The sequence below is a fragment of the Pelodiscus sinensis genome, chromosome 2 (assembly GCF_049634645.1).
Source record: "Pelodiscus sinensis isolate JC-2024 chromosome 2, ASM4963464v1, whole genome shotgun sequence".
Lineage (NCBI taxonomy): Eukaryota > Metazoa > Chordata > Testudines > Trionychidae > Pelodiscus > Pelodiscus sinensis.
The window spans coordinates 15,224,698-15,247,183 of record NC_134712.1 but is presented as its reverse complement, the minus strand read 5'-3'; the positions used below and the strand labels follow the sequence as shown (position 1 = coordinate 15,247,183).

The following is a 22,486-nucleotide window of genomic DNA, read 5'->3' as shown; positions in this document are numbered from 1 at the left end:
TTTGCTATAAAGAGGAAAGATGTAAATTTTCTGTCTGCCTGTTTCCATGTTCTGGCTGCTCCTCTCCCATTAATGACTCTCTTGTCTACTCATTGCCACAGCAGTGTGAAATTGACCTGATTCTTGATGGTTTCACTTCTGCACTCAGGTTTACTAATGTAACTCTGCTGCTGTATGTAGATGTACCAGGTCCTTTTACCTGCATTTGCAAGGTGTTTTTCTTAAAAAAAAAAAAAAAGGCTTGAACTTTGTGAACATTGATTTCTGGTGCCCCAACACGCTCCCCAGGGGATACTTCCTATTCACTTTTCAAGATGGATGTCACTTTAGTTAGAGATGTCTCCAAATACTACCCATGACACTGAGCTATCAGCAACAATGATATAATGATAGTACAAAGAAGAACTGGCATATTAAATTCAGGTCAGCAGCTCTTTATAACCTCAACACTTGTCTTTTCTCAAATATAAAGCCCCATTTTCTTTTTAGCAACGTGAAATCAGTTCCACACTCCTGATTCAGGTAAAGTTATCAGTGAAGGCTGAAAGGGTTTTGCCTCCCTAAACTGTATAGGACTGGGTCTATGTTGTGCACAAAATTAACAAGGAAAGATAATTTCAATTCTTCACAATGAATTATGAAATGAAAATGATTGGTTAGGGAAATTACAGAGAATTAATTTACTGCAGCACAAATACAGCATTTCCTGCTGTGTTTAAATAGATGTCAAAAGGATAAAGGCGTGCATGGCATAATTGCATCTCAAGAAGGATTTGTTGTTAACAGTTCTATGGCAGCGCTGGGGCTGATGATAAAACATAGCGCTTCAATAGCCATTTCCATTTTCAGAGCTCGTCAAAGTCACTGGGGGCGGCACTGAGTCTCGAAGCTCATGCTTGTGCCAAGGAGGTGTGCCAAGAAGTCATTGGGACACAGAGAATAAGAATTCTTCCTGGAGTTCCATCCTGCTCTGTGCATAGTATGTCATCCCTCCCCCTGAAAGCTCTGGTCCAGCTCTGGTCCACCCCTTTGTGTATCAAGCATCCAATCCCTTTTCTTCTGCATGCTTAGAACTGTGGTCTGGGCAGGGACTGTGCGCCACAAATGGCAGTGGGCACTGCACCATTTGTGCCTGCAGAGACCCCAGGCATGCACTGGCATTAATGAATATTGGTGATGAGGCCACAATGGAGTATCAGGCACCCTTTGCAAGCCACTGTGCGAGCATGTAATGGAAGGACAGTCCTTACCCTAACGAGCTCATAATCTTCTGAGATTTTTTTTTTTTTGGTAATTAGAAAAATCTACACAATAAATTTTTCCATGGGAAGATTGAAGTGTCAATCTCCCCATGGCAACATCTTCATACATTCCCTTCCCAATACCATATAGTTCTGTACAGGAATAACTCCTGTGAGGAGACTAGCCCTGAGGTTAGGAAGTCCTGTAGGGAAACCTACATCTTTAGGGTTAAGACTTTCCTGAGCACAATCTTTCCCCTATTGGAAAAAACATCTCTGCCACACTCCCCTGGTATATTGTGCATGGGATTCATGGCATTGGGAAGTTTTTAAATGATAAACAAGAAATGCAGAGAACCCTTCAATCCCCCATGATAAACCCTTATTTAGGAGGGAATCCTCCCAAGTGATAGCTGAGAGCCTTGGAGAGCCATTAAAAGGTTGTCAGCATCTTCCACAGTCTGATGCTAAAAATGCCAGGGTTCTTTAGCCGTGTCTCTTTTGCTTTTGCCCATTTGCCATGATCCTGTTTGTGAAAATAGCTTCTAGCAAAATCGGGAGTGAATCATAATGAAAGTGCAGTGAGCTATCAAGTGCTAAGTGATGAATGTACTAGCAATGAACCAAGTATGCCATTTGAGATCTTGCATGAATCCCTTCTAACAGCAATGAATCCTGGTGGCATTCACTGTACACTTCAGCTTTCCTTTTATGGTGATACCTTATTTTTTTATATAACGAGGCCTGCCATCTCTGTGCAGTCTAAGTTCAAGCAACAGCAGAGGAGAAGACCAGGAGGAAGGCCTATACTGTTATAAGTAGATTTGAATTGTGCCAGCATGTCGTGCAATATACACAAAGCAGGTCAATTCCTGAAATTGATTCTTTGCATTTTGCATCCTTTTTAACAAACTAAAGCTCCAAATTAATTCCTGCTGTAATTCCACTGACTGCAGTGATTTTATAATAGACAGATGAAATTCCAGCCCCTACCAGAGGGGCAATACAAGTTCAGTGCTCCGTTTAAGTCCTATTCAAACTACTGTACAAAAAATAAGTCTTCAATGGGACATAAGTGGTGCACAGTACAATTGGAGTGTGATTTCTATATTTACTTGACTCTTTGTCTAGAATGTCTTGTCATGACTGGCATGTATGATACTTTATTATTGCCAGTGGGGTTAACACTAGTGAGTCTACTGTGCACATTTAATAGAGGGAGAGAAATGCATGGATAATAAACAAGAGGGTTCATTAGAGAGATGTCTGTGCTCAGTTAAAGCATGAGGCTGTGTGTGAGGACTTAAGGTCTCAGAAAAAGAGAAATTAAAAACATTTTGAACTTTTTATTTCTGAACCACAGCTGCCTTGTGGCAATCCCTCCACTGAACTGAAGACAGTAGGAAGAAAACTAAATCAATTAGGTGAAGTGGGACTGCAAATTGAGAGGGGAAGGCCAATAAACTTGTGGTAGTTCATTTACTCAGAAACACTGCAGAGGGCAACTAGAAGAATTAATGGAGAAGGTCCTGGCAGACAGCAGAGAACTGAAACCAATGAGGAGTCCTATGGAAAAAGTCTGATTCTGGAGTGAATGACAAGGACTGAGCCAATAAGAGCAGAAAGAAATGTTTTTGAAATAACATTTCAAATTTTGTCATACTCAAATTTTAACATGGTAAAACAAGAGGGAAACAATTAGTGTTAGGATATAGACAATCTAGAGAAAATATTTAGATGTGGCCTTTCTAGAAAAGATAGCCATTCTCTCCAGATATTATCATGCAAGCCATCACTAACATCAGCAGTGGTACTAATCCTGCAGTCATTGCACTGGCAACACTGGGAGGAAAAATTATTTCTCACATTTCACTCTAAAAGTGTGTCTATACAGCACCCTAAACTCAAAATAAGATACGCAATTTGCGCTATGCAAATTATGTATCTTATTTTGATTGAATTTTGAAATAGCATATTTTGAAATTTGGAGCGTCTACACAATGCCAAATTTTGAAATAACATGCTATTCCAAGACATCCCTTTACCCTCATGGAACAAGGGTTACAGAGATGCCAAAATAGTGCATCCGCTATTTTGAGACCTTTCTCAAAATAGCGGGCGTGTTCAAAAGACGCGAGGTAGCTATTTCAGGATACTGCAAGGATACTTTCGATATTCTGATATATTACTTCCTATATACTGATATATACTTCCGATAGCCCCGCTGTGTAGACATACCCTAAGAGAGGTCCACTCTATCAGTAATTGAATGTACATGATGATTTGGCTTTCATCAACCTACTGGCCTCATGCATACTTACTAAATTTCTTATTTTGAGTAGCACAATTGGTGTGAAAGGTACTCTACATATATGTACGACAAAGCAGTCCCAGGCCCTGAAGAACTTATTATCTAGCTAGTGATGGCAAGGTTAGACTGCATCTTAGCAAGATGAATAGCTATGAAGTTCATTAGTTATGGATGCATCAAATCACATAAAATAGTATCTCTGAATCTTTACATCTACTCACTCCTGGAAAAAGAGCCGGTTCACAAAGCTGAAACTAGTCCGGTTCACTTTCTCAAGAAGCTCTTCATTTTTTCATATTCTATGTCTGCTGGTTCCACAAGGGACTAGAAATGTTGATATACAATGGTTCTCATTAAAAAGTCATTATTTGCCAACATTATGACACTGGCTCTCTGAGATATCATTCAGAGAACAACAGGTGTCATACCCTTTAACAGATGCTGTATTTTAACAGACACCTTTCTGTCAGTTAGATATAACTTAACACATTGTTAATATTTGAAATCTGACCTATGAAATATGATGGTGGTTTTTTTTCTTGCCCTACTTAAATTGAATGTAAATTAGATGCCAAATTTTCCACCTGGAATTTGACTATTATTGCTAATAGTGGAGTCTGAATTGCCTTTTCCAGGGGGGCCAAAAAACTTGCTGGGCGCCTGTGCAAGGTGGGAAGGAAGGGCTGGTTCTGCACCCCCAGAAGGGATGGGACCTTGAGCCAAAAGGATGTGAGAGGGGCTAGCCCTCCACCCCCAAGTCAGCACTCAGCACTGCCTAGAGCATGCTGCACTTATCTCAGGCAGCCCTCAGTGCTGCCCAGAGTGCACTGCGTGAGGCTCTGGTGGAGCCCAAGCTCCAGCTGCTGTTGCAGTAGCAGCAGAGATGGCTGGGAGCCCTAGGTCCCGGGGCAGTTGTCCCCTTTGCCTCCTCCATCGGTGGGCCTAATATAGGACCTGATTCTGGTAAATTCCCATTTACATTTGGCCAGATGGAGGTTTTGCTCATATTGAGCAATAGTAACTTCTTGAATAGGCCTCTTTTCTTCAGTGGGACCTTCTGCAATGTAATATACTATTGAATATCAGCAGTGGGTTCAAAAGCTCCTACTTAGAGAGCAAGGTCTTTAATCAGAGTATGGCCTGAGGCAGGAATGTGGGATTAGATTCAATTTGCTGTCAGCTGTCTATGGGACAGATCCCTAGTTGGTGTCACTTGTTATAAGTCAATGGAGCTATGCCAGTTTACACCAGTTGCGGGTGTGCCCACATGAGTTGAGTAAATGCACTTTGAGCTGTTGCTCAACCATATGTTAAAGCCTGGATGGACAACAGGTCTCTCCAAGCATGCAATTTCCATGCTATTTCTCTCCTCCTTCTCCAATGATGCGTATCCTGAGGATGAGGCTGTCATAGCTGCCACTGAACACTTTGTTATCCTTTGGGTTGATGAAGTCAGTTGAAATCAGTGAAAAGAACCAACATGACACAAGCTGCAGCACAGCAGCTATGGGGACATGAGAAAACAATATTTATATTTCAGAAGCAGAACATTGAGTTGGGGCCAAAAAACAAAGATTTGTCAGAGTGGTTTTGACTCAAAATAAAAAATGGCAGTTGACCGATTTCATAGACTCATAGAATCATAATAGCTCATCGAGAGGTCAAGTCCAGTCCTCTGCCCTTATGGCAGGACCCAGCATTGTCTAGATCATCCCTGATAGACGTCTGTCTAACCTACTCTTAAATATCTTCAGTGATGAAAATTCCACAACCTCCCTAGGTAATTTATTCAGTGCTTAACCACTCTGACAGTTAGAAGCTTTTTCTAATGTCTAACCTAAAGCTCCCCTGTGGCAATTTAAGCCCATTGCATCTTATCTTATCTTATAATGTTTCCCTCTTCCTTTCGACAACTTTTTAGGTACTTGAAAGCTGTTATCATGTCCCCTCTCAGTCTTCTCTTTTCCAGGCTAAACAAACCTAGTTCCTTCAGTCTTCCCTCATAGCTCATGTTTTCTAGACCTTTAATAATTTTTGTTGTTCTTCTCTAGACCTTCTTCTATTTCTCTGAAATGTGGTGCCCACAACTGGACACAATACTTCAGTTGAGGCCAAATCAGCGCAGAGTAGAGCAGAAGAATTACTTCTCACACCTCCTGTTAATAAATCCCAGAATTATGTCGCTTTTTTTCCACAGTGTCATGGTGTTAACTTATATTTAGCTCGTGGTCCACTATGACCCCTAAAATCCCTTTCTGCAGTTCTCCTTCCTAGACAGTCATTTCCAATTTTGTAGGTGTGAAACTGATGGCTCCTTTAGTGGACTACTTTGCTTTTGTGCTTTTTTAAATTTCATCCTATTTACCTCAGACTACTACTCCAGATTTTCTATATAATTTTGAATTATAATCCTATCTTCCAAAGCACTTGTAGCCACCCCCATCTGCAAACTTTATAACAGTACTTTCTATGCCATGATCTAAATTATTGATGAAACTATTGAACAGAACTGGTTCCCAAACTGATCCCTGTCAGTAAGATTTAGGGTAGGATTGTAACTCCTATAAAGGGGAATATACCTCTATATTGTCTATCTTTTTTTTTTAAGAAGCATCATTTTAATGACATATTTGCTCCCACTTTGTGTCAAAGCAACTCAATTTTTAAAAGCAAGCTCTGCTTTGACTCATCATCAACTGAAAAATCTGGCAAACGACTTTCAGTGTTCTTCCAAAGTAGCACTTGCTGACTAGTAGGAAACTTCCCCACTTTAGAATGACTCATTTAGGAGTATAATGACCACTGTGCCCATTAATGGTCTTCAATACAATCATGTTTTCTAAAAAACCAAACAAAATAAATCTAGAACCTCAAGCTGTTGTCTCTAGTTTAGTGGACATTTAAGACAATTTGAATTGGAAAAAAGCAGCTATCAAGACCCAGCTACCTTATGCTCCAGGCTGGAGTCTTTAAACATCAGTGAGAAAGGCTTGATATGCTCTCTTCTCAATTTATCGCCACTCCGTAAGTCGATGGTGTGCTCTATTCGCTTGTTAATTTCCTCGGGCCCAGACTGGACATGCAAAGCTTGTGCAAGATGGTTTGGAAGCAGATTTATTGAATTTCTTGTTAGGGCAGCCAGAGTCTAGGGGAAAGCACATGCAAACAGAATAAACCTGCTGGTCCCCTTGGGTTAAAAATGCAATGTTTTAGATCATGTTGCATTGCAAACTGTAACAGCATTCCATGCAATTCATTCAATGAAACCTACAGAAATTTAAAATAATAAGTCTGTTCCACTAAACACATACAGTATAGAAGGCGGCTGCTTTTGTGTTGTGTTTTGGAGGGGCTTTTATGTTTTGGGTTATGCTGAACTATCACACTGCCATAATATTTCCGCATTTTGTCACTGAATTATTTGTGAAATTCTTAGAGGATGGTGGGGGAAACCCACATCAAGATCTCAACACAATGGATTGAAATCAATGGGTTGATTTAGAAAATCAGAACAGAATTCACAGAAAATATATAAAAGAGAAAAAAACTGGAAGTTACTGGATGTGTATAGTCAGGGAACAGATAGTTTGGAGGGGATTGGAAAGAAGAAACTTCCCTGACTGCATCACCATGTGCTGTTCATATGCATTCAAACACACAGTGAGCTCTCTCTGCACTGGCATGTTCCAACCAGTGTATGCAGATCACAGATAGGCCATATTGGTTACTATAACTTTCATGCAACACTTTTCGTGCTGGCAGATTTTTTTTGGCAACTCATTTAATCAATTATATATTTCCATAATTGATGAGGCAAGTGATTTCTGTGAAGTTTCGAAAAGGACAGATGGTGGAGATAGTAAGAATAGTGTATAACCTTGAGAACAGATGTAGAATATAATTCCATGAAGTGAGTAACTCAACCCAGTGTAACAATTCATTATACAAGCCACACAAAAAATAGCCAACTGAATGGGAAAATTTAACACATTATTGTCTGCTATTTTCCTCATGTTTAAAGAAATGCTACTGAGTAGAAGGGATATATAAACTCTCACATGTAAGAGCATAAAGCAAATTCTGATTATTAGGGGCCAGGAAGAAATTTTTGCCTGTTGTCAGGTTAATTCTCAGCTGCTTATTGCAGGTATCCTCTGATTTATCTTGTACTTCCTGCTGAGACAGACAGGGTACCGATCTAGATGAAACAGTGATTTGAATGTGTGAGGCAACATTTATTGATTAGGAGACTCCATACTGCTAATGGAATATAGTCTTTCCTGGTTCAGATTCAGAGCATGGACAGAAACTACCTTCTGATGAATGCTGAGTGGCACATAAGATCATGAGAGTGGTTTTAGCCTAACTACCAGTGGATAAGTATCCACCATCACAATCGGTAAGTGGTAACCTCATTTGCAGTCACAATAGAGAGGCCAAGGATCAAATAATCTTGAATAGTAAATTGCTCTCTGACACTACATAATTAGAAGAGAAACTTTAGAACACAGAAAGCCCAAATGGCTGAAATCCTGCACCATAGAGAAGTTGATGGGGATTTTACTGTTGACTTCAATAGGAATAGATTTCCTTCTCTATGTGTTTTGTCAGCACCTTTATTTGGCCGTATAAAAGGTAGTACCTGTACCACCACATTTTTTTTAAAGGGAAATCAGTTAAATGTTCCTATAAAATGATCACACATCCCCAGATCCCCATTTTATCCCGGGTACACAGGAATTAAAATGTATGCAAAGACCAGTGAAGTCATTAGGCAACTTTCTAGAGCCAGAAGGTATCACTGGAATGTCTAATCTGACCCCCAGGCCAATAAACTCCACCCAGCCACCCCCACACTGAGCCTATCAATCGTAATTAGATCAAAGTATTATAGTGCTCCGGAGACTAAACTATTGCATGCCACAGGCAGAGAACGGGAAGGACTAAGGTGCACAAATCTCTGAGGCCCCTGGAGTGACAAAGAGTTTTTAGTGTTAACTATCCAGAGGATTCTGGAAAGTGACTCATGTCCCCTGCTGCAGAGGAAGGGGAAAAGAACACACACACACACACACACACACACACACACACACACACACACACACCAGTGCCCCTGTGAATTTGACCTGTAGGATTAACTTCCCATCCCTACATATGTGAGAAAGACCCATCCAGTCAAGCACCTGATAGATAGAAATCTCAGTACCACCTCAGCTCATGGGCTCACTCCTCCTAGTGTTCCATCTGCAGGCAAGGTCACCTCTGGCACGTTAGAGGAAGGATACAAAAACCCATAAAGGTCCTTCCTGAGTCCTACAACTGTCTGGCAGAAGCCCTGAATTATGAGGATTGAGATTTTAGGAACATACAAATGTGATTTCAATGTTTTTGGATGACACCCTAACACCCAAAAATGTCCTCTCCTTCAGTGCATATTAGATGTTACCAGGACTTGAAGGAGTTAATTTAAACTTTGGCTCTGTGGTGAAGCTATTATGGATATTCTGGTATAGGGATGGAGGCTTGAAGCATATGTGGTTCTATATAAGAACAGGATCCCTTTAGAGGTTGAAGTGTTTGGTTGTCTTCAGAATTAAGTCATATTATAGCTCAGCTGGAAGTAGGGGGAGACAAGTGCTTGATGGTTTACCAGGGTAACTCTTGAATACTTGGGGGAAATTATCTCACCTCATCTCAGCAGGTGAGTAAAGTAATTTTGCTCAATTTGAAGTGAAAATCACCTTGTTGCCACATCTTTTAACTAAATGGTTTAGAGTTTTTGGTTTCTAAATATTCCACCTAATTTTGACAAGGGCAAAGGCAATTGTGGTGGGACAAGGAGGGAACTGGACTGTAACAATCCATGTTTCTCCAGGAAAAAGAAGAGCTACTCCTATCTGAATACAATGTAATCTCTCTCTCTCTCTCTCTCTCATACAAAGACACTGAAGCAAATAGTCTCCCTAATGAGCAATAAAAATGTGTAAAAGGGATCATATGTGTGTCATCAACCAAAGGGATAAGTTCTAATCCACTTGTGCCCAGCACATCCCATAGTTTGTTCTGTATCTGCTAGGGGAGCCAATATGGAATACTTGCATCCAGCCTATGATGCTGCCTGGAATACAGCTGTCTGGAGCAAACACTGGCGATCCATATGAGTATTGAGGGCCAGATGCTGCCATCCGCAGTAGTACTTTATTCCCTAAGTAATGCCATTGAAAGCAATTGAGCTATTTTCAGAGTCAAGTACTATTTAATATTACTGAGGGTGGCAGAATCAGGGCCTATGTACTTTTTTTTTCTTCAGTATGAGTGAGTTTCATTGAAAGACAACATGTACGGTGCTTTCAGTCACATCCCTGCTTGCATACTGCCAGAGAATGCTTTATATCCAGAGTATATACAGAGGTCAGCACAAAACAGTTCCAGGTTTGTCAACAGATGGCATAGAGTTATCACTCTTGTTCTAAGTCTAGGGAAAAACTGGGGTGTCTATGATATGATTGCGGTTAACAGTTGACAAATGTCATTTTTTAAAAGGCCACTGCTGTGTGTGTGTCTGTCTGCCAACAGCATAAAATATGCAATGGAGTGCTCCAAAGATTTAATTGATCCAATTTTGGGATAACCATTGTACTCAGGAGTTACAGGATAACCATCCAAAACGAACAGCACTGAAACCTTTATATCATGCAAGTATGTGTTCTAGATATCACAATGATAATCTTCACATTTATATTACAGGAGCACCCTAAGACCCCATTTAGAATCAGGGAACCATTGGACAGGGCTCTACTGAAACACAGATGAAGATGTGTTAGAAAAAAACACAACAACTTTAGAAAGATTTCAGGGAGATTTGAAATACTGCATGGGAATGATATTTCACCTCCCTCTCTGTTTAAAACCATGCTCCTTCAATAGTGGAATTCCAAGAGGGAAGTAGTACAGTTTAGAAAACTCTTACTCTAGGGCTGGGGTTCCCAACCTTTTTCGGTCCCTGTACCCCCTTGGCTTTTAGTAAACCTTCCTGTACCCCCATTCAATATGAAAGGAAATAAATTCTAGACTCTAGAATCCACAACTTTTTTCACTAATACTACTACTTTTGGAATATTTCAATTAGGATAATCTAGTTATTTTTACCAAATATTCCCCATGCCCCCTTGACAAGATTCCCGTACCTCCTGGGGGTACACGTACCCCCTGGGGATACGCATACCCCAGGTTGGGAACCCCTACTCTAGGGTGAAATCCTAGTGAGATAAAATCAATGGGGCTGTGTCTACATTGGCATCCCTTTCCGGAAAAGGGATGCTAATGAGACACTTCGGAATTGTGAATCCGCGGGGGATTTAAATATCCCCCTGCGGCATTTGCATTTACATGGCTGCCGCTTTTTTCCGGCGCGGGGTTTTTGCCGGAGAAAAGCGCCAGTCTAGACGCGATTTTCCGGAAAATAAGCCCTTTTCTGGAAGATCCCTTATTCCTACTTGAAAGTAAGGAATTGATTTCAGTGGAACTAGGATTTCATCTCATGGGACAAATCAGCTGGAGTACATTGTTTTGATAATTCAATCAGCCGAGGATTTCTCCCCTAGTGCCAATCCTGCACTTCAAACCAATGTAATATTAAAGAAAAGAAGGAAACATTTCTCCAGTAAGTTGACTGGTTTAAAACGGGGTCTGTTTGATGTTGTCTAGAGATTTGGAATTATAAGTATGTCCTAAGGGAGGCAGTGGATTAGTGAGCAGAGAACTTGTGAGGCAGACAAAAAGGCATGAATAATGCAGTTCAGCACATGGCTTTCAAATTTTTTCACATGCCTATTACCACCAGCCAAGTGAAGTTATTATAATTTGGTTTTGACACAAAACTTTCCAGTCTGGCAGTACAAGGCATTTCCCAGCATTATCTAGTGCTTCAGTGGGAATCCTTATCTAGTCGAAATCAACAGCAAAACTTCTGCTGACTTCATTGTGACTAGGTTTTGGGCCTTAGCATGTTAACACCTTGCAATCACATTACTTCAAATGCTTGGGTGAGCTCATCTCTAAAGGTTTGTATTCTGCTATAAAAGAAATGAATAAGACAGGCTCATTACTTGCCACCTCCCTGTGGCAGTTTTGCATTGAGGGATAATGCAGGTTTAGGCCTAGATAATATTGGAGGAAATAGTAGAATACTTCACATGGCCCTGGGATTCCTTGTTTTTATAATTGAAAAAAACATAAGGAAAAACCCTGAGCGAGTTTCAGGGGCTAGGCTTTGATTTGACATATTCCAGCTGAACCATAATGCAGTAATGCAATAATAAAACTAATTACACTATTATCTATATCCAATTAGCTTTGAAATGGGGCTTGGTTAAAAAGATCCAGAGCCAACTTAGTTATTCAGAACATAACAGCTGGCTAAGTGGAACCTTAGAAGATCGCATAGCATGCAGGCCAACCAATGGGGGAGCGGGGGAGGAGAGGGGGCAAAATGGACAATTGTTCTGGGGCCCAGCAATTCTAAAGACTCCGGGTCCTTTAGAATCATCACGGGTATGTCTACGCTACCACCCTCGTTCGAACTAGGGTGGTAATGTAGTCAACCAGAGTTGCAAATGAAGCCCGGGATTTGAATTTCCTGGACTTCATTTGCATATTGCCGGGCGCCGCCATTTTTAAATGTTCGCTAGTGCGGACTCCGTGCCCCGCGGCTACACGCGGCACGGACTAGGTAGTTTGGATTAGGCTTCCTATTCCAAACTACCATTACTCCTCATGGTAAGAGTAACGGTAGTTCGAAACAGGAAGCCTAATCCGAACTACCTAGTCTGTGCCGCGTGTAGCCGCGGGGCACGAAGTCCGCACTAGCGGACATTTAAAAATGGCGGCACCCGGCAATATGCAAATGAAGCCAGGGAAATTCAAATCCCGGGCTTCATTTGCAACTCCGGTTGCCTACATTACCACCCTAGTTCGAACGAGGGGGGTAGCGTAGACATACCCCACCAGAGTGCTGGATGGCACACTCCAGAGCCCTGCACTATGTGCTAGTGCTGGCTCTGAGGGCCGGCAGGAGGTCACTAGGTGTTGGGGGCTGTCTACCCCAACCCTGCCCCTTCTGCCCAAGGCCCCGCCCCTTCTGGGAGCATGGAGCCGCCCCCTCCCACATTACCCAGGGGCCCAACAATCCTGTCAGCTCCAGTAATACCATATGGTACCAAAAGAGTTTTGTTTTGCTTCCTGATTTGTTAGACTCAAGGAGTGCACACGGGCAGAGCTTAAGGATCATGCTTTCAATATGATGCACTGTAAATATCGACAGACTATTCATGCTACAGTTAGTTTAAAAAAGATGGTGCAGTCAAATTCCCATTAACTGAGCAGAGTGTATACTTCTAGAATTTGACTCTTATAGTATATGACACAGGCACAAGTTGTCAGGTTTAAGTTCTGCCATTAACTGAGCTTACGCTGATGCCAGAGGGCAGAAACTGGACTTTAAAGCAAAAAGATCAAAAGGTGTCAGAGCATAAAAACAGACATAAAATATAATAAACTGAAAGCAGAGGATGCAGAAATATCTTAACATACACAAATCTGAGGTAAAATTTCTAAAAAGTCTTTTTCAAAATTAAACACATTTTTGAAAAAATAGGAAGGAATGATTTTTTCCCCTGGGACATCTAATATCTTATGACCAGGTCATCTTATGTTCCTCGTCCAAGATCAAGATTTACAAAGATACTGAAGCATTGAAAGATGCTCTGTGTCCAAGTTCTAAAGAACTGCATAAGCTTTCAACAGAGTTCTATAAAATTCAATCTAAAAATGATAAAAAAATGAGTAGGAGTAGAGACCAATAACTTTTCAGTAAATTTCTTTTTTACAGTAGAGTTCTATAGCAGGGATATGATTTTCTATTAAACACTATAGGATGGTTTTAAATAACAAAAGGCAAGTTTCCATTGTCTGTTCAATCCAGTAAGACTATGGCATAGGGGCTATTGACCTCAAAATAAGATGTTGGCCGTAGGAATTGAATCTAGGTCTCCTGTACTTTATGACCCTGGTCTCTTTATGTTCAACTCCTGATCTTTACACCAGTTGTTCAGACTTCTCTAAAATCAATAGCATCTTCAATACATTGTTTATTAGATGCCTGCATTGATAACAGTCACCACAGCCAACACTAGAATATGTGCATACACTGTATGGCTGTCTTAGACCAGGGTTTTTGTATTTGCATCCCATTTCTGTCAAATTTCTTCTGAGTAACATCAGGGTCCAAATTCTTCCCTTTTTTGCAACTTTTGTAAAGCACAGAGGGAGAATCTAATTCCACCATATACCACAGGGGCTAGAGGCTTGGTCTGTGCTTTACAGAGTGCACAGCCATGCTAATAAGCTCCGTTCCACTACTGGACATGGACTGGATTGCATCATAGCCACACACAACCTCAAAAGGTCTGGATTAACTTTTTGTGGGTTTGGCACCAAACATCTCTGTGGGCCCTTATGGGGGCTCTGGAGCATGGGGTGGTGTTGCGAGGGGCCAGCCAGATGCATGGCGTGATGAGGACGGCTCCCCTTCTGCCCAGCCCAGTGCGAGGGCACTATTTAAAAACCCAATGATCTGCCCAATATTGTGCTGCCAGAATGTCCATGACACATCACACCCTGCCCAAAACTCAGACACCCCTGATTCACTATGGCCAGTGCCCCCTTGGAACCTTTATGCCCAGTGCTGCCCCAGTCCCACCACACAGTCCCACCACAACTGCTTAGCATCCCACAGAGAATCTCCATACCTTAGTGCCCCAACATACAGATCTTCCCCAGTCTCTCACAGCCCAACTCTCCCGCTCGGGCCCTCCACAGACCACTCTCCCATTCCCTTCCTCCTGGCCACCCTCACCAGCCTTGAAGTACCAGTGCAGACAGGGCTGGTCCTGGGGAGGGGAATCATCCTGGCCCCTCAGGACTGGTACCATCAGCCATGCCAGGACCTGCCCTAGCTGGGCTCCCTCAAGACATATTTACCTGGAAGGGCTCAGCCAAGCCCTTTATGCTGTGCCCTCCTCCCACTGGCCAGGCTTCTGCTCCGGTCCCCAGGTGGCTGTGCTCTAGGTTGACAGGTGGGACCCCACAGTTAGTGGGAAAAAGAGACTGCCCGGAGCTAGAGGTGCACTTGGGTCCAGCCAGAGTCAGAGAGAAGCTGGCGGGTGAGATCATGACATAGAGAGGAGCCCTCAGCTGACCTGTGGGCAGGTCAAGAGGATTAAGTTGTGGGGATAGGAGGCAGCACGTTGGTGGGATCTCAGGAGCAGTATAAGCAGAGCAGGAAGGGATCCCTTCTGAGCATGGGCCTGTCTCCATGGCATCCCTAGTGCCATTATTAACCCAGCACTGAACCGCAGTGTAATTCATAATCAAACCTATCTCACAAGCCTGGTAACTTTAACTTTTTTACATGCGTGTGATGTGTAGAATGCTTATTTTGCCTCTAAATGAAATCTCATACTTCCAGGCCACTCTCATAGGCCACTAGTCCAAAATAGGGGAAAACATAAAATGTGATGAATTGTGGGTTGGAGGAGAAACATTGGAAGAGACTGTGTGTCTAATTCTGAAAGACCCAGCAAAGCCTAGAATTAAGCCACGGGTACCAGATGAGTTGAGTTACCCAAATCGTATCATAACTGATCACTTTTTAATGAGGGGATTTGAGAGAACTGGAAAATGCTAAAGAAGATTCAGTGCTTTGCTGTCAAACTGATGCTTCTTAGATCTTCAACCTCCTCTGCTACAAATGATCGTTCTGCGGATAATTAACACTGTTGAATGTTTAATTTGTCCAAGACGGAGTGGCCATTGGAGAAAGACACAAATTAACAGCATAATTTAAAGATGCCATCTGATTTCTGAGCTTATATTAGCTCAACCCACTATTAATGAACAACAATGCACACTGTATGATTTTAAAATTGAAAAATTACATAATTGACTCATTCATACGGCAACTAGTTATTTAGAGTTTCTTGCCTGCTAATGAATTGTTATATAGTAAACATGATTTATGTTTTTAATAGTGGGAAAATTACATTGCATCAAAATAGGGAGAAGTAATCTGTTGATTTTGATTTCTTTTGTTGCTATAAAGTGCAAACCCCTTTGACAATATGTTCATTCAGTAATTTTCATGGACTTTTTACTGGCTTACGGGATGGAAGATCAACAATGTTATAAAATAATACTCCTTTTTATTCATTGTTAGCAACATGCTAAAATACAGCTGAGAATATGGAAATGGGGGGAATAACCTAATTTGTAATGTTTTGGGCCTATGAAAACTGGAAAGGGAAAGAACAAGAAAAGGAAAATGTTCAGAGAAGTTAATCTTAGCATCATGCATGCACTCTTTCATTCCCAATGGAACAAGAATATAGATATAAACAAAATGATGTGAGACCTGAAAGGAATTGCACATGCAGATATGCGAATACACAGATACATATATAAAACAGATGTTTTATATAAGAGCAAAGTGTATCATGCGCCATTTTAGTCTCAAAGACTTCAGAAAGAATTGATCACTTGTGAGGGTTTATCACTGTAGGCAAGAGACAGTTGACGAAGCGAGCTTTTCACGCAACTAAGCTTTAAGTTCTATAGACGTTTCAGACAACTAGGACTAAGTACATGCAGCAAAAGAAAGGAAATATCATGTCATTACAGATCTCTCACATATACATGGAAGGCAACTCAAACTGATCTTGTTTCACTATGACTCATCAATCTTTCAAATGCGGTAGAAAGAGTGGTAGCTCAGGGCATTTTAACCTTTTCATCTTTAATTCCTTTAAGCAGACACACTTCACCACTGATTTTATGACTGAAAAATTATTGGATCCCAGGATGCATGCAACAAACATGAAATGCTTTCCAAAAAGGGGCTGATTGAGAGCAATCTAGAGAGACATTTGGTTTCTGTCATTGCTCCCTGCTTCTGCTTAGCTAGTCATGACTCCAGTAATCTCCTGTTGGGGAACCATAATTGTGTCCTGAAATCTTTTTTTTAAAGCAATAAAGAAAGAATGTGAAGAATAGTGATACTGTTATCACAAGGGGCATGTTAGTCTACATCTCTTTACTTTGGCTCATTCATCAGCTTGTGGCATATTTGCACATCCCACACAACATACATCTGCTTGTCTATTGACTTTGACAAAGAATACAGCAGTGCACTGAAAATGTATTGTGCTAGTTACATATGGTGACTTTCGCATCCAATGTCATTTAATTACATTGATTGGTTTTGCATTTAATCTACTGCTTTGAGGTTTGGTTCAATGAAAACTCAGCTGCATATTATTTAATTTTAGTTGGACCAAAAAAACCCAACTCCTAACCCATCTCCACCATGAAACCCTGGCATTTCCCCGATTCTGATACACGGGTTAATTCTGTCCTGAGGCATTTTGTTTAATCATCTGCAGTTACGGTACATGTTAGAGAAAAGGTTAAAGTTGAATTTGCTTCCTCTGAGGCTTTCATCATTGAGATGCATTCAAGCATGCTTTCATAGTTGATGACATTAAGGAAAGTTTGACTTACGTTCTGTTTTCCCACTATGTTATCAAATGGGAGTTCAGGGCTCCACGATCCTTCGGTAAATGTTGGCACACTGTTTCTCCTGTCTGAGGAGCTGACAGATTCTTTCACAATGTCTTCAGGCAAAGTCAACAGACTCTCCTCAGGTTGTTTGATTAAATAGGTCTCAATGTTATGTTTTCTTAAGAATTCATTTCGTTCTTTACCGTGTCCTTCCTCAACTTTATAATCCCCATTCAGGCAGTCCAGCGTGGCTTTGGAAATATGGATCCTCCTGCATGTATGAAACAAGTGGTGCTAAATCCTGGTTGCATCATTTGACAGGAAGGACTATTTAGGGCTTTACATCATTATGTAACAGTTTACATCAGGGCTCTTTTGGGTACTACCGATGATTTTACAATAAGGAAACATTACAAAGATGCCGTGTAATCACTCAGAATCCCCACATTTCTTTTACAAACACGGGCTCCAGTTCTGTGTGGGAACCCAAGGTCAAACACTGGCACCTGCATGAACCTCTATTCTCTTCAGTAGGGTTGCATGCAGGCGTAGAGAGCTGCCCACAGTATTTAATAAATTAATGTATCTGTTTGTATTGAGGTAGCAATTAAGAGCCCCACACATGCACCAGGATCCCATTGTGCTCAGTGGTAAACAAACAGAAAAGAAAAACAGTCCCTTCCTCAAAGAGCTTACAACCTAAGCATAGGGTAAAGAGCAATAAAAGGGTACAGAAAGGCTGAAGAGACAGCTCAAAAAAACCCAACAGGACACTATTGTTCAGCTCCGATCTGCATAGTGGAGCCAGGTAAGGAGGCATGTGAGGTCACAGACTGGGGTTCAGAAGGGCTAGTCGATGGACAGAGTGGGGCATAGCTTAAGGAACTGGGGCGCTGTGGGACGACATGGGAAGATAGGATGGACACTGCAGGCACACATGGGAACAGGGGCTGAAAGGACACATGAGGACAGAGTTGAGGGAGCACAGTCTCATAGGGATGGAGGAAAGGGCTGCAGGGACATATGGAGCCAGGGGATAGGTAATGCAGGGACACATGGGGATGAGGGAGTGTAGGGACATAATATGGAGACAAGAGCAGATGTTCCTGACTAAATGGGAGAGACAGCCAGGGTCTAGATGGGGGAGGCTCCCCAATTCCTTAACAACCCTCCCTCCTGCTCTAAAATACCTGTGTGGCAGTTCACCCTCCCCTCATGCTTTATGAAATGGACTTATGGACATCAATGTACATAACCCAAAGGTGCTTTGAGCAACTTATTTCATGTAACCTTTCAATCTTCATGTCATAATCCTCTGGATCTGTTTATCTTATTTGGTGTATGTATCATTTTTGTATGTAAAATTAGACATATGGAGTAGGGAATATTTTATGGATTTTAAATGTGAGAATGAAAGTCATCAAGGGAAGCCTTAGTGTCTGGACAATCATATGCAAATAGCCTTTTGTCCTTAGGTCTTAGCAGTAGTTGGTAGGGATGGGCCAGATGACTCCCCATACAATAAGGGAATCTTTAGAAACCATAGGAAAATAGGAGTTTTTGGTCTTTGGCTGGCACACCCAAGGGAAACAACCAAAGACCCCAGGGTGAAGGACAGCCCTAGTTTGGAAGGCTTTGCTGAAAAAGAGAGTTTTAGGACGACTTTGTAATGAGTTTGTGTACCGAAGTTTCATTGTTAGAATTAGCTAAGTGTTTTCTGTTGTTTTGAGTTTGTAAGCTCTTTGCTCTGCCTGTTCTCACTTATAACCACTTAAATCCTACTGCTGGTCTCCCCCAACCAAGGGTCGGTGAGAAGCCCCAGAAAGAAGGAAGGTAAATGGCAGTGGCCGGGTTAGCACCCCGGAATCACCCCCACACAGTTGTCTGTGACCTCACCTCATCACAACCTTTTTCATACTTTTCCCACCCATACTTAACAACCCTCCATGTTCAGTCCTAGGTACCTTCCTTCTTTCTCTGCTCCTCTGTTACTTTTGAGGGGTGCAGGTTATACATTTCCACATGGTAGTTTAAATGAGTTATTCAAAGTTCTATAATAAAATGCCTAGTAAGTAATCTAGCTGTCAAAAACAATCTCTCTCTTTTGCTCTCTCTTTTTTTTGGTCTGCATTTTTTACAGACATACTTGCTGACAGGATTTTAAAATAAATTGCCAAAATAATTGAAACTGCCATGATAGTATTGTGTTATTTTGACAAATAGAATATTATATGAAGAATTTGTAAGTTTTTGGAGAGGAATTCCCCTGGGAATAATGTGTAGAAGACACACAGAGCTAGATTTTCCAGTGGTATAAATTGGCATTGATTTCAATGGCTCTCTGCTGGTTTACACTAGCTTTTGCTTTAGCTCATATTTCCCATCTTTGCAAATTTTCTTTTGTAGCCTATTTCATGCCATTGCAGATTTATACTATGTAAAATCCTAGTGATAGACCTAGAAATGTGTGTAGTAAAAGTCGTCTGTGCTTAACCCTTTGAGTTAGTGAATATCTCTTACAAGCTGCCGATTTCATTTGGCTCTTCTGAACTGCCTGGCAGTGAAGAAATCCAGTAACACTGAGAATCAGGTACAATATATATAATATGAAACATCATTTCATAATAAAAATCCGGAGAAACTGGAAATATTTGTCTTCATCCATTTAAAATCCAGGACCAGAGCATCAGCAAACATAAATCAAGGAAGCTGAAGTGAAGTCAATGCATCTATGCCAATTTATATCAGAAGAAGATCCGACCCATTATTTTTTCCAAAATGTCCACGCAGATTAGAGGTCTCTAATAAAAATGACTGTAAAAACTGTTTCCTGATGGTAAGTAGCATTTGGCCTGGATTTGAAAGCCAGTCTCGGACCTGAGAAAAAGACTTTGTTTTTAAGCTTATAAATCCAAAAAGGCTAAATTAATTTAAGAAAGGGACTAAATAAATAAAGAATAGAAAACAATACATTAGTTGCTAGGGTGACTATCTTTGGGCTGAATTTTAGTCTAATATAATTCTGGAAGACTGAATTATAAACTCCTGAAATATGGGGTTTGTAATGGAAATGATATCAGCACTAAGTAAAGCTGTGAACATGGCTATTGGTTTTAATACACATTCAGGGGCAAAATATTAATAAACCAGCTGGTAGAGTCAAGAACAGTTTCTGCTTCTCCTTTTACATGCATTTGACTTTTCTTCATCCATGTAAAATGTACATTGGAGAGGCTGGTTCTGGACTCACTTAAAATGTGTAAATCAGAAACACTTGCATTGAAGTCAATGAATCATTGTGGAAAAGATGTAAAACCTGAATCAAGCCCAAGCCTTTTGAACCTACTCACAAATAAGGTATCCTGAAAAATCAGTTATCAACTCTGTCTAATGGAAGATTAAACAGGTTAATTTCAAGATACACAATGACACACCTCATGTATTAGAAATAATAGCTCTGCTTTTAATATACAAAAAACTGGCTCTAAAAATTATATTCTGGGATTCCATATGAATTCTCTATCAATGGGTTCTGGATCAAATGTGCTTATTATAGGGCATATCTCCATGATGCATGCTGAGCTGCAATATAAATATACAGGCAGTCCCCGAGTTACGCGGATCCGACTTACGTCGGATCTGCAGTTACGAATGGGGATTTTCTCACCCCGGAGGACTGGAGCGGCAGGACGCCTGGTCCCGCCGCCCGCCTCCTTCGGGGCGAGAAAAGCTGCTCCCCATCTCCCTGGTCTGCTGGGGGAGCCAGCAGACCAGGGAGACGGGGAGCAAAGCGGTGGAGGACCCGGGCCGGACCACGGCGCTGATCTGGAAGCGCCGCGGTCCGGCCCGGGTCCTCCGCCGCTTTGCTCCGCATCTCCCTGGTCTGCTGGGGGGGGGGACGTAGCTAGTGCCCCCCCCCAGCAGACCAGGGAGACGTGGAGCAAAGCCCGGGGCCTGTGGTAGAGCAGGTGGGGCGCTGCCGATTGGTCCCACAGCACCGCTCCTTGGCGCTACTAGACCAACCCGGCAGCACCCCAGCTGCTCTGCCCCAGAAGTCCCCAAGTCAGCCGCTGCTGAAACTGACCAGCGGCTGACTACAGGAAGCCCGAGGCAGAGTTGCTCTGCCCCGGGCTTCCTGGAATTAGCTGCTGATCAGTTTCAGCAGCAGCTGACTTGGGGACGCCTGGGGTTCTTAAGTTGAATCTGTATGTAAGTGGGAACTGGTGTCCAGATTCAGCCGCTGTTGAAACTGATCAGTTTCAGCAGCGGCTGAATCTGGATGCCAGTTCCAACTTACATACAGATTCAACTTAAGAACAAACCTACAGTCCCTATCTTGTACGTAACCCGGGGACTGCCTGTATAGCGTTCTGGAGTCCCATGCACTCACTGTTCATGCTCTATGCTTATGCACCCTGAAGGTACATCTACACTGTTGGTTAAAGTTGAATGAAGATACGCAATTCAGCTACGTTAATTGCATAGCTGAAGTCGAAGTACCTTAACTCGGCTTTTAGCGCTATCTACGCTGCAAGAAATCAAAGGAAGACCATACTTCCTTCGACTTCCCTTATGCATTGTGAAATGAGGGTTACAGAAGTCGGAGTAAGAAGCCCATTATTTTGAAATTATTTCAAAATAATGGGCATGCTGTGTAGATGTGCATTCTGTTGTTTCGAAATAATGTGAATCATTTCAAAATAACGCTGCTGTGTAGCCATGTCCTATGAGTTCTCTACTGCATACTGCCACACTCTGGCTTGAAACAGCCATAGGTCAAAGCACACTAGGCAACTTTTAGTGAGGAGCAGCAGAACTCCACATGGACACTTACTGTGTGGGGCACTGGAGTGCTGTACTTCAACACTCCAGCATGCCAAACAGAAAATGCTTGAGTAGACATTCCCTGAGAAACCCAGAATTGATTGATCTTTCACTGTAGCAAACAGCATCTGTGATCTGAACATAAAATTGTGCTCCAAGTCATTGTAATCCTTTGTGCTCCAAGTCACTAAGGGTATGCCTAGACTACATGGCTCCATTGATGGATCCATGTAAATGAGATTACTAGACGTAAGAAAATGAAGCAGTGATTTAAATAATTGCTGCTTCATTTACATCAAAATGGCCACCGTGCTGTGCCAATCAGCTGTTTGGCTGTACAGCGGGGCAGTTTGGACTCACCGTGGTCGACAAGGGAAGCCTTTGTCAACCCTCCGATAAACCTCATTTCACGAGGCATAATGGAGCAGTCAACGAAGGCTTCTCTTGTTGACTGCGGTGCATCCAGACTGCCCTGCTGTGCCGCCAAACAGCTGAT

The 22,486-nt window shown here is 41.9% G+C and overlaps 1 protein-coding gene across 2 annotated transcripts in view; it reads right to left on the bottom strand.

Moving 5' to 3' along the window:
• The window catches only part of ADCY8 (adenylate cyclase 8), a 214,533-nt gene that overhangs the window by 67,530 nt on the left and 124,517 nt on the right, over nucleotides 1-22,486 (bottom strand). The window contains exons 7-8 of one of the 2 annotated variants that reach the window (XM_075920134.1): nucleotides 17,167-17,437; nucleotides 6,500-6,697 (exon numbers count right to left, since the gene is read on the bottom strand). In XM_075920134.1, coding sequence (XP_075776249.1) covers nucleotides 6,500-6,697; nucleotides 17,167-17,437 — 469 coding nt within the window. The remainder of the gene's footprint in view (nucleotides 1-6,499; nucleotides 6,698-17,166; nucleotides 17,438-22,486) is intronic. The other variant, XM_075920135.1, reaches the window with a different exon arrangement.